Source organism: Gopherus evgoodei, chromosome 8 (assembly GCF_007399415.2).
Source record: "Gopherus evgoodei ecotype Sinaloan lineage chromosome 8, rGopEvg1_v1.p, whole genome shotgun sequence".
Taxonomy (NCBI): Eukaryota; Metazoa; Chordata; order Testudines; family Testudinidae; genus Gopherus; species Gopherus evgoodei.
The window spans coordinates 103,126,612-103,140,259 of record NC_044329.1 but is presented as its reverse complement, the minus strand read 5'-3'; the positions used below and the strand labels follow the sequence as shown (position 1 = coordinate 103,140,259).

The window sequence follows — 13,648 nt, the reverse complement described above, 5'->3', positions numbered from 1 at the left end:
CCGTCGACTCCGCCTGCACGTCTCCCTTCGAATCCGGTACTCCACGGGAGCGAAAGCACTTGGTAGTCAATTTATCGCGTCTAGACTACAAGTGGACTTGTAGGCTCTAAAGTTTTACATTGTTTTGTTTTTGAGAGCAGTTATGTTAAAAAAAAACCCTTCATTTGTAAGTTGCACTTTCACAGTGAAGAGGTCACAACACAGTACTTTTATTAGGTGAACTGAAAAACACTATTTCTTTTATTTTTACAGTGCAATTTGTCAAAATAAATGTACAGTGCTCACTTCATACTTTGTATTCTGTGTTGTAATTGAAATAGACATTTGAAAATGTAGAAAAACATGAAAAATATTTAATAAATTTTAATTGGTATTCTATTGTTTAATTGCAGTTTTAATTGCACTGTTAATCATGATTAATTTTTTGAGTTGATTGCATGGGTTAACTGTGATTAATTAACAACCCTGTTATTTATATTGGCAGCATGTAGAACAGTGATACAAAGACTGTGGCTCTCAAGCCAAAAGTGTCTCCTTCCGCACATTATATTAAAACACTGTGTGATTTAATTATTAACCAGTCTAAATTATTAGACAACCAGGATGCTTTTACTATGTTATTAACCAATTGTAGTTGATAAAATAATAATACTTGGTCAGTCATTTTGTTGAGAGAATTTATATATTTCCCGATCAGACTTTTTAAATATGAATATATAGTACTACAGTAAATGAAACAATGAATTCACACTACTGTGGCTCTTTGGGGTAATGCTGATTTGGCTCCTTAACCACTGAGGTCTCAGTGTCACTGGTCTAGAGACCTCAGTCAGGATCAGGACCTGATTCTACCAGCTGAAGCACAAAAGACATAAGACAGTCCTGCCCCAAAGGAGCTAACATTCTAAACAGACAAAGAACAGCATGTGGAAAAGGAATAAAAAATACAAGTGAAGTGTCCAGGATGATCTGGCATGCATTCTATTAGTTAATTTTTTTTATTAATTTGTTTAAAATTAATTTTATTAACAGGCAAGGACGAGATGGTAAGTATAAGATGAAGGTGGAGAGAAAGGAAAGCAGCAGGGAAGTTTTCCCACACATGCGGATGGGGAGAAAAAGGAAGGATTCTTGGACAGCTACTCCTGCCCATGTTAAGAAGTGGTGATGGCTGGGCCTGTCACTATCCCAGTGCTCCTTCCAGATGTTTTAGATAAACTCATCTACCCACAAGGTCAAGGAACACTTTAATTAACAGCAACAGGTTGTCTCCAATCCCTCACTGGTGGTGGTCCCATTACTTTCCCCCACCCCTTTTTAATTCCACAACCACACACTCTTTCCTGAATCCTCCCCTTTCCACTAATTTAGTCTGTATACTAACAACATAAGTGCTTATTTTGTTGGATTACACAAGTTCTCCAATCTTGGGGGTAGGTATCACTGCCTGGTGATTCTGCCCACCTTCTTTACTTCTACAGTCTTCTCTTAAAATCTTGATAGAAACTCTTTATCATTACAACAACTGTTCTACATACATACACACGCACACGCGTTTCCAAAGAATTCTGCCTGCTTTTCTTCTGTGGTTTTATAATAAAACTTGTCAACTTAGAAATTAACAGAAATTGGCAACTTGTCTGCAGATTAAGTTTACAAACTTCATCTTTATAAAGGTGCATACATACCCTGCTTTCTATGGAAAGGCCAAGTATCAAGCATCATAAGACAACATGCCTATGCTCAAATCTATACTACCCAACAGAAAGGAAAAGGAAGATTGTTTCCTCTTTCCACACACCAGTAGTATTTAAAATCATATGTTGCACAAATGAATCTAATGCCTTTTAGACCCAACAGAAAACCATCTCAATATGATGTCAGCACTTCAACGAAGAGCGACCATAGTGAATCTAACAGACGAAATAGCACATGCCAGTGGTTTACTCAATTACAATTAGGGTTTAAAAATATTAAATTCTGTTAAAAAAACTAAAGAAACCATTTGTGAGTAACTAAGATATAAGATTGATGTAATTCTCCTTTACCTACCTCTGCAGATCAACTATCTCATTGTTTAAAGTATCAAGCTCTTTAATTGCAGAAAAATCTGCCACCGGAGTCAGTCCTAGAGAGCTCTGTAAAATAGAAAATAAATACCTTAATTTAATTTATAGAATATAAACTAGACTGACTTAGTATTGAGATCTAACAAAAAAATAAAATGTAAACTTAATTCTAAGCCTATTCTTATAGAACTGCCCTACTCCACCGCTGCTATAGTAAAACTCTTGTGAAAACCATCAGAACTTTCAACTTGCTATAACAAAGTTTGGCTGAAATAAAGATTTAGCGGGTGTACAAGTGGTACTGAATTTTGTAAAACTATTTTATTCCATGACCAAGATGTTTAATATTACCACTGTATTGGCAATGGAACAGATCTGGAGAAAATACTTCTCAGTCTTAAGTAACTACCAGTAAATTTTGGAGCAACGACGACAGGTTCAGGAAAAAGCGGTGTCCACTCCTGTTTGGGCAAGGAGGAGGAGATGGTGGTGATGTCAAGGGGACCCATCAGTCTAATTAAAGGTACTATCATGATAATTAAGTAAAAGATCTGACTGATGTCTCCGAATTACAAATTAACACAACTCAAGCCAATACAAAAATTAGCAACTGTTTTAAAGGCTTAAAGATCAAAGGCTTTAAATTAAAAAAACACACTATAAAACACTACATTATTCACAAAATATGACTACTGTCAAACTATATTATCTGCCATAATTCAAACACTTTTGTTTCTCCTTGTTACTGCATGAACTCTTCCAGAGAAACTCAGAACCCTGATCTTAAGCCTTGATATGCAAAAACCTTCACATATACTTTACTTTTAAAAAGTTATTTGATAATTAACACTGAGCTACGTTTCTATTAATTATTTTAAATTTTGCTATTAGTTTAAAAAGATATTTCCTGCTCACCTTTCAGGTTTGCAGAAGACTACCGCTTAGAGGATTATTGAAATTTGTATAATAGCTTGTACATACAGGGACACAAAAATTCATCTGAACTAACTAAAGTTGTGAATTTAAAGTGAATTAGTTAAACTGCATTAAGCCCTTGTGTGAACATACTTATTCAAAATTACAATATTTTTAATTAGGCTACTCTTAACTCACTTTGAAAGTAAATTAAAATGAAGTGGAGTAAGGCCCCTTTAATTCTGAATAAATATCTCCACACATGGGCTTAATGCTGTTTAACAAATCCACTTTAAATTCACACCTTCAGTTAAATCAGATTTTTCTGAGGATCCCCATACAGACAAGCCCAAAAGCATGATGCTTTCAGTTGGACAGGAAGGCGACCCCACACATTCACCCTGAAGTGGTGGTTCCTCTCTTAAGGAGCTGGGGCTGGCTCCCCGCTCTGATAATTGTGATCTGGCACATGTGATCTCAGTGCCACTCAGCTTTGCCCTGCCAACCTCTGTCATCATGGATGGGCAGCTGGACCAAATCTGAGTGAGTGCTGTTGCCCCCAGGGCCTCCTCTTTGCACCAGGCCAGGAGTAGAGTATGTTTGCTTAGGCCAGGACCCAGTGATGGGTTAATCCACTTAGAACCTCCCTGCAATGCTGGACTAGAGACCAAAGGCTGCAGCCATGCTTTAGCAAATATTGTATTAATTCTAGGGTACTCTATCTGCATATGGAGGTTTCCTGTAAATCCCACTGGCTTCCTTAAATGGATTTGGATTATCTCCTTCATCCCAAGAATAAAATGTTCTGCCCAAGAACAGATACAAACAAAGCTGTGAAGTGTAACTACATAAGTGTCATTTTTAAGGATAGTCTCACCTAACACAAGTAATAGGGCAACTTTTAGCTTTGTAGTTTTAGGACTCTCAATATTTTAGAACCAGAAAGAATAAAGTGATGTTCACTTAAACATTACATAAAGCCCTGAACAACAGTAACTTGAAAGAACAATCATATGCAGGAAAAAAAAAGTGTATATATAAACCTAAAGAGCCCTTAGTATAAAATTGGAACCATGCACACCTCTACCTCAATATAACACTGTCCTTGGGAGTTAAAAAAAAATCTTACTGCGTTATAGGTGAGTGCGCAGCCGCACCCCCCCGGGGCACTGCTTAGCCATGTTCTATCGAGGTAGCGGTGTATTAGCTAAATATATTTTGTACCAAGAAAGGAAAACTGCATGAATTTGTGAATTGTAATATATGGCAAATAGAACGCGTGCTTTTTTGGGAGCGGGGGGTAAATTGAGAAAATAAGAGCTTGTGTTTAATCACAGTTCTGTTCTGAAAAGGGACTCAACACGGCATTGTAGGGTTCCTTGTTCATTGTGTTCCAGTGACTCCAGATCAAACATGCTAAACTTACAAGAAAAATGTTTTTTTCTAAATGCACAAATTCTGGTCTGGTAGTGCCACCCTCCCTACCCCCATCTTCTCATGCATCACCAGTAACAGAAATTCCTTTTTTAAAGTTTATTTTTATTGTTTGCATATAAAATATTAAAATAACGTAATGAAACAAAACATACATAAATACATGCACAAGTTGGAAATACCATATAAATAACAAAATTCAATCAACATTATTTGTAATGCCTGGAAAAAACAACAAACCAATCAACCAACAAAACCTGAACCTGTACAGCCATTATACAGATTCTGCAGGCTAAGTTATACCCTGTTTTAAACTAGTAACTGAATAGAAGTGTAACCCAGATTGACATTCAATTCCCAAATGGAGCTGTATGGTTTGGCAGCTAGAAAAGCAAACCTCTTTTTACTTCTAAATTGCACATGTTTGGTATGGGAGCGAGTGAAAGAAATTCAGAACCCTTCAAGGCCATTGTTACACTCTAACTGCACACTCTTTTTGTAATGCTTATAAAGTTGGAGATTACAGAATAGAGGAAAAAGTGTTAGGTGGAGTCAGGCAGGGTACAATGGTGTTGTTGTCCAGGTTTGGCCATACAAATGTGGCAATTCACTTCAAACCTGACATGAACATAAGAACGGCCATACGGGGTAAGACCAAAGGTCCAGCTAGCCCAGTATCCTGTCTTCCAAGAGAGGCCAACGCCAGGTGCCCGAGGGAAATGAACAGAACAAGTAATCATCAAGTGATCCATTCCCTGTCGCCCATACCCAGTTTCTGGCAAACAGAGGCTAGGGACATCATCCCTGCCCATCCTGGCTAATAGCCATTAATGAACCTAACCGCCAGGAATTTATATAGTTCTTTTTTAACCCTGTTAGAGTCTTGGCCTTCACAACATCCTCTGGGCAAAGAATTCCACAAGTTAACTGTGCATTGTTTGAAGAAATACTTCCTTTCGTTTGTTTTAATCCTGCTGCCTATTAATTTCATTTGGTGACCACTAGTTCTGGTATTATGAAAAGCAGTAAATAACACTTCCTTATTTACTTTCTCCACACCAGTCATGATTTTATAGAGCTCAATCATATCCCACCTTAGTCATCTCTTCTCCAAGCTGAAAAGTCCCAATGTTATTAATCTCTCCTCATACAGAAGCTGCTCCATACCCCTCATCATTTTTGTCACCCTTTTCTGAACCTTTTCCAATTCCAATATATCTTTTTTGAGATGGGGCAACCACCTCTGCACACAGTATTCAAGATGCGGATGTACTATGGATTTATGTAGAGGCAATATGATATTTTCTGCTGCACACTGAGTGGATATTTTCATAGAACTATCCATGACACCAAGATCTCTCTTGAGTGCTAACAGCTAATTTAGACCCCATCATTTGATACGTATAGTTGGGATTATGTTTTCCAGTGTGCATTACTTTGCATTTATCCACATTTACTTTCATCTGGCATTTTCATCTACCATTTTGTTGCCCAGTCATCCAGTTTTGAGAGATCCTTTTGTAGCTCTTTGTAGTCTGCCTGAGACTTATCTATCTTGAGTAGTTTTGCATCATCTGCAAATTTTGCCACCTCACTGTTTACCCTTTTTCCAGAACATTTATGAATATGTTGAATAGGACTGGGCCCAGTACAGACCCCTGGGGGACACCACTATTTACCTCTCTCCATTCTGAAAACTGATCATTTATTCCTACCCTTCGTTTCCTATCTTTTACCCAGTTACCAATCCATGAGAGGACCTTCCCTCTTACCCCATGACACCTTACTTTGTTTAAGAGCCTTTAGTGAGAAATCTTATCAAAGGCTTTCTGAAAATCTCAATACACTATATCCCCTGGAATCCCCTTGTCCACATGCTTGTTGACCCTCTCAAAGAATTCTAGCAGATTGATGAGGCATGATTTCCCTTCACAAAAACCCAGTTGACTCTTCCCCCCCAAAACTCCCCCAACAGGGGAGGAATAGCATAGTAATTTGAGCATTGGTCTGCTAAACCCAGGGTTGTGAATTCAGTCCTTAAGGGGGCCATTTAGGGATCTGACGCAAAAATCTGTCTGGGGATTGGTCCTGCTTTGAGCAGGGGGGTAGACTAGATGACCTTCTGAGGTCCCTTCCTGCCCTGATATTCTATGATTAAATTATGTTCATCTATGTGTCTGACCATTTTGTTCTTTACTATAGTTTCAACCAGTTTGCCGGGTACTGAAGTCAGGCCAACTAGCCTATCATTGCCGGAATCACCTCAGGAGCCCTTTTAAAAAATTGGCTCACATTACCCAACGGACATGCAAGGTCCTTGCAGCTCTAAGACTAGTGTCTCTCAAATCCAGACTTGGAGTCATAATCAAAAACACAGTTGTTTTTCACAGATCAGGATTCCCAGTGAACTAGGATTTCTGATGGCATTTGCACTCATCCAAAAACTGAAATGAATACTTTAAAAACAGTTCCTTTGGGCTGCAGAGCAGCACACTGGTAGCCATGTAAGTCTGCTGTAAATTAGGTCAGCCCCAGGGATCCACCCACACAGCACTCATGGCAGGATCAGAGCTTTACTTGCCTTTTCTCCACAGGGGCAATCAATTCAAAAGCTCTTTCATCTCTGACTTCTTTAGAGGTTTGAAGATGTTTAAGGGCCTAAATCTATCCTGCTAAAAGACCTTTGAGACTTTTTTAGAAATGGCTGAGATGTTGTTGGATCTTGAGAGGCACTAGCTTCCCCCCAACATACAGTATCCCATCAAGTCTCTTCTTGAGGCCACCTCTAAGAACAAAATACTCCTTCAATACTAAGAACTGACTAATTGACAGATCTCAAAAAGTTGTTTTCAGTGGGGAACCATCACAAAGTAGGTATGACTCTAGTGGGGATCTGCAGGGATCAATACTATGCCCAATACTATTTAACATTTTCATCAATGATCTGGAAGTAAATATAAAATCACTGCTGATTCAATTTATGGATGAGACATAATGGTGGCGTGATATACAATGAGAAGGACAGGGCAGTCACATACAGCAATCTGGATCACATAGTAAATTGGACACATTCAAAATGTGTTTCAATGCAGTCAAATGCAAAAAGTTATACCTACACAACAGGAGACTGTATCACGGAAAAGGATTTGGGGGCATAGCGTTCAAGCAATTCAACAGAAGCTCTCAATGAGATACTGTGGCAAAAATAGCTAATGAGGTTCTTGGATATATAAACAGTGGGGTAGTGAGGTGATTTTGCTTCTGAATACAGCATTGGTGAGACTAATACCAGAATACTTCTTCTAGTTCTGGTGCCCATGTCTTAAAAAGGATGTTAAAAAATTGGAGAGATTGCAGAAAATTCATTAACCTATTACATCACCTACTCTCTTCCCCCAGGAAGCCAATTATATTAATTCTTGCTGACAAACACATTAGTAAAGATAGAATTCTATCAGGAAAATGATTACTTGTCAACCCATTCCTTTCCTCCACCCCAACAGTGAGTCATGCTTTATGATTGTGCCTGTTGACATTTTTTGCTACCAGAATGTCATCACATTGGCAGAGGGAAACAGAAGAATAATGGTGCAGCTGAACAGTTCTCACTCTGTGCAAGCCACAGTATGATACACCACTTCAGTGGCTGTCAGCAGCACTTGTTCACTCCCCACCCTGATTTTTAGTGTCCCGTATAAATCCCAAGTAGGGACATCTAGTTGTCTACACTGGATATTTTATTGCATAAAAGAGCATCTCTTTTGAGAAGAGCTGCTTGTTCAGTCAGTTGAACAGATTAATAAGTGTTCATAAATTCCCTTGTAATGTTCCAAAGTATGGAAGGGATTTATAGAACCAGCTGAAACCCATATCCTTCCCTTGTTTAAATAATCTTAGTCATTTTGTATATTGAAGTTAAAATTCACTGCAAATCTCAGTATTTTGGGAATGCTAAGAAGATATCATGTGATACACTAAAAAAGGTAGCAAGCAGTACTGATCTCAGCTACTGTACAAATCAAAATCTGGACATTAAATGTTTCACAACACCTTCTGTAACAGCATGGATATTAGCTCCAGTGATAATGCCAGTTATCAGTTTGGGGGTGTTTACACTTTGTCTTAGCATTTTCTCTGCAGTTTCAATAGGATAAAACATGTTACTTTCTATTCTGAACTTCAGCAGCACACAAAAATAACAACAGCTACCAACATTTGCCCCTTCCCTCCCCCCAGAGATTTCTCTGATAGCTGGAACAATCTTTATTGATAAACAGAGTAAACTAATAGTTTTTAATGCCATTTTAAGTTTGCAAGCAACATGGGACCCTTACAGATGAAAGGCTAGTTAAAACAGCAATAATTTCAGATTTCAGCACAACTCAATATCTACCTAAATACTATGCTATTTCAAAGACTACTGAAGAGACATTTAGGAATGTTCATTATCAAGCCAATAGATATTGCATATTAGAAAAAGCAAAGAACCTCTAACCTTGAGAAAGCAGAGTTAAGAAACTGACAGAATAATTAAGATGTAAAGCAGAGTGGAGCAGAATGGAAAAAATAGTCCAAACTGGAAGAGAGAGAAAAGAAAGCAAAACACACAAAAAAGATTAGTAAAGGTGCAAATAAAGCAGGTTTTTGGTGTATTGTTGTTTTTTTTTTAAACTGAACGTAAAAAAAAAATTAGGTACTAATTGCAAAAAACTCAAAAGTCATGCAAAATTTCAAGTGTATCATTTTTCAGGTGAGAATTTCTCATTCTGTTTATTATGCAGATAGCACAGCTGTGTCAGTGTTTAGCACAACCAAGAGAAAATGTTAGTAATGACAGCTATTACAATGCATCATACACAGATAAGATTTTGTTGTGACTTCTATTTGACTGCTGCGCTAATAAATAAAACTTTAAAGCAATTAAAAGCCACTGAGTCAATACAGCAATGGATTGTTTAATGGTCAAAGGGGTATGAGGGCATTTGAAATGTTATTATGAATACAAATAGATAGTTAAAAAATTTAAAAACATGCTCTTTTAAATATTTAACCACAGAGCTGCAAAAGGGTTTAATTTATTTTAGTAGTGACTGACTTCTTGAAAGAGTGAAATGTGAAAATATCACTTTTAAAACCTCTGTCTCGATATTAAGGAAAAGGAAAATTGGTGCATATAGTATTTCAGGTCCACAATGAAGTTCATCCTTGGATACTCAGGAATAGGTTTATTCTTTCGACAAGCTGATTTCATGGTTCCTCAACAGCAATGTGTCTTTGCTTGGTTGGCTGATGTAGCAAATACGTTTATTAAGAAAGCATTTATGCAGACATATCTATGGATGTAAACTGACAAAAACAGTACATCTGTTCATGGCAGTTCATCTTGTTTTTTCTCAATAGCACAACCATGTCTTGGCATAGATTTTAAAAACTGGATTTAATATATTTTTTTAATTTAATAGCACTTGAATTCAGAATTTGTTTAGTATGTTTGAGATTTCTACTTAAAAGCCAGGCACATCCTTACCTTCTGTAAGCTGGCCCTGTCTGATGGAGGGATCATTTCTGCAGTCAGAACTTGAGGAGGATCAATGCCCTTTGTTAACTTTTGATTAATTAAGTGGAAAGCCAAGGCAAACTGTTCTTTTGAAAGCTTTCCACAGTCCTGTGTGTCACAGAGGCCCCTGTACACAAAAACACAGAATAACTGATTAGGTGCAACACCTCATTTCTACAAGTACAATATTGTTTAGGAGTGCATACGCAGGCAGTGGAAAATGATGACAGCAACTAGCACTTATATACTGTTTTACATCTTCAAATCACCTTACAAACAGCAATGAATCCTCAACACTGAGGAACGTGCATATCATTCTCCTCTCTTGCCCCTCTCTTCATCACCCCCCTTTATTTTGAACACATGTATAGACTCAGACTCATAGACTTTAAGGTCAGAAGGGACCATTATGATCATCTAGTATGACCCCCACACACAACGCAAGCCACAGAATCCCACCCACCCACTCGAACAACAAACCCCCAACCTATGTCTGAGCTACTGAAGTCCTCAACTTGTGGTTTGAAGACCTCAAGCTGCAGAGAATCCTTTAGCAAGTGACCTGTGCCCCATGCTGCAGAGGAAGGTGAAAAACTTCCAAGGCCTCTGCCAACCTGCCCTGGAGGAAAATTCCTTCCCGACCCCAAATATGGCAATCAGTTATAGGAGAACTTCTGGATCCGCCCAAGGAACAGACTGGGGTTTCAAACTAGATTCCCCAGAAATTAATGTCCTGGAATGCACTTATCCAGGATTAGAGGTCCCATGGTTCTACACCTCTCTACTACAGGGAGTCCACACATGCTCACTTCTCCTAGGGGTCCAAATGTGAGATGATATGAAGGTATCCCTGATGTCTACTATATAGTGGCAGCAGTGAGGACCATATGCTCCAGATTCTGCAACATTCATATTGTGTCCAAAGCCTTTCATCCATAGCCCAAGTGGCGGAAGTGGCTGAGCATCAGTTAGAAGCATGTGGCTGCTCATGAAGCCTCAATGGACTAAGACAGTTTTTTGGTTTTTATTTGGCACACTGCTCTTCGGATGTTGCTGCCCTTCGGACAAAAGGCTGAAGGATACATGCCGTTAGAATTGATCCTATCTGCCTCTAGAGAACCCTTTTCTGACCAGAGAAAGGGCAGAGGACTTTTACCCAAATTAGGTCACTAAGGAGGTGTGTGCATTGGGCTCACTCAAGTGGCCTAAGATCCCTGTCAAGATGCTTAATAAGGGAGGAGAGCAGAGGAGAGAGAGAGACTTTTTCCTATTTTATTCCAGTTTTGCTGTCTTCTTGACCAGATGCGGGGTCACCAGCAAGCTGCAGCACCTCAGGAAGGAAAGCAGAGACGTAAAAAGCTCAAGATGCAAATGCAGCCCTGGAACACAGCTGAAATATTGAGTTATTGAACCAAGTTGACAGAAATCTGAAATAAAGTTTTGGAATTCTCCTCAGAAGAACTCTGCAACTGTGAGGTCTAGCTACATCTGCTTGTCACTGTAGAGACAGAACAAAACTGGGGAGAATTCTAGCAGGCAGGACATTCCACTGATTCCAGTAATACGACTGGTCTGGTTCTGTTCAAGACACAAGCCAGCTGGAGACCCAATGTGATGGATATGTGGAACTTAGCCCTGAAAAATGAAGCGATTTTCAAAGATGCTAAGCATCGGAAGCACCACTTCACTTCAGAGGATTTATCAGTACTCAAAAGCTGGAAAACTAGCCATAATTAACTTTCTCAAGGCCAAACAACTAACTTGTGACAGAGCCAGGTTAAGAAATCAGTTCCTAGACCAATCCTCAAGGTACTAGGTGATGCCTCAGATATGCGCTGAAACACATTATCTAGTTTATCTAGTACTTACAAAAATTCTACTACAAAAAGGCACTAGGTGAAGTCTTAAGTCTGATGAGTTTAAATGGAAATAAATTAATGTAAATGTATGCATTACAAAAGTAAATATTGTAGGATAGTCTATTTCCCAGTCCAATGTTTAGTAGACAAGTCTCCATATCATAAAGATCAGTTTGGCAAATTCAAAATTGATAAAAGAAAATTTTCATATAATTCATAATTAAACTATGAAACTTATTGCCATAGGAAATCACTGAGGCGAAGAACTTAGCAAGATTCAAAATAGGAAAATGTATCCATATTTATCTGAAAAAATTTCTTCAAGTTATAAGGTCCACAGATCTGTTACAAAGACTACTTCAGCCTATTTTCAAGTTGGGAACAAAACCGGACCTCTCCATCACTGACAGCAGGGAAATTTCATGCCTCATCAAGTTCCCTCCAGTTGACAACTTCCACAGTGAGGATAATTCAAATATACTTTCCTAAATTACATAACGCATTAAATATAATTGGAGGAAAAAGCACCACAATTTCTCATACTGCTGAGCACAGTAAATTCCACCTAACAACCAACCCAAATCCTGGGATGCCAATTTCCATCTCTATTCTGAATGATGTTTGTCTCTAAAGTGGACCAGATCTGTGGATTTTATTACTTACTTGAATAAAGGAAATTCAGGAAAGCACAAGTAAGTTTTTCTATTCTTCTTCATGCTAAGGGCCACAGATCCATTACGATGAATTTTCATAGCTGTGTGCCGGCAGGGTAAAAAGGGTAAATACAGATATCCAAAACAAAAAGTAGATGATGATTAAATATCCTCTCCTAGATATAAAAGGCATGGAGAAAACTTTTGGCAAAAGAAAGGAAGTGGCATTAGCTAAAATTAGATTAGCAGTATGCAGAATTTGGTGAAATAATGGCTGTCTAACAGATCTCAATACAGGAGACAGGATTACTCTGCCCTGAGATTGTCAGCTGCTCCTACAGACTGGACTTTAATGCTGAACTATAGGAGAAACATTTCTTTAACTTACTTAGAGAATGAATGCTATGACATTGTGAGGACTACTCAATTAAAAGTACAATTCTGGATCTTAAGTAAAGAGTACAATTCCCAACTTCAGATAAAAAGCCTCAGCCAAACGGAGACAGAATAGGCCTCCTAATAGCTACTAACAAGTAGAGATGTAAAATGACACCTCCTGCTAGGGTTCCATCTGAATAGTGCTGTAAGGAACATAATAAGGTTCCAAGGTAGTGGTCTCTGACCTTGAAGCGTTAGAGTAAGGATGTGGCCCTAATGAAATATTTCATGTTGGGATTTGTACAGAACTTTTCTTGAATATGATTATATCATTATACTACAGAGACTTTGACCTTCTTCCTTGAACACTCACAATGAAGGGGGAACTCAAAGCTATTTTTAAACTGGTTTAACATGGTAGTTAAACTATGGACTTTGCACCAGCAAGTATAAGAAGTTCCATCTGTTGACTTTTCACTGGGGCGCACAAGAGCCATAATGACTTCATCCAAGTATTCATTTTAAACTTGTCTGGCCCTGGATGGAGGACCAAATCTGTGAGACAGAGACATAGCCTCCTCAGCCAGAAAGGCAGAAACACAAATGAAGGAGCAGCAGTGATATCTTTTGTATTATCCTGGGACACAGCTGAAAAAGTGGGAAGACGTACAGAGGGACCATGTCCACCTTTGCAAGATGTCATTCACTACCTCATATCCCAGCTCCTGACACACATGTGCCACAGGGCACTTGGTTTACTTTTTTTCAGATGCAAAAAGAGAT

At 38.5% G+C, this 13,648-nt stretch overlaps 1 protein-coding gene across 7 annotated transcripts in view; it reads right to left on the bottom strand.

Annotated features, from left to right (window-relative positions):
• EPS15 (epidermal growth factor receptor pathway substrate 15) overlaps positions 1-13,648 on the bottom strand; it is a 103,892-nt gene that overhangs the window by 47,032 nt on the left and 43,212 nt on the right. For all 7 annotated transcript variants that reach the window (XM_030571766.1, XM_030571771.1, XM_030571767.1 and 4 more), the window contains 2 exons: positions 9,946-10,102; positions 2,053-2,138 (listed from right to left, as the gene is read on the bottom strand). In XM_030571766.1, the coding sequence (XP_030427626.1) occupies positions 2,053-2,138; positions 9,946-10,102 (243 nt within the window). The remainder of the gene's footprint in view (positions 1-2,052; positions 2,139-9,945; positions 10,103-13,648) is intronic.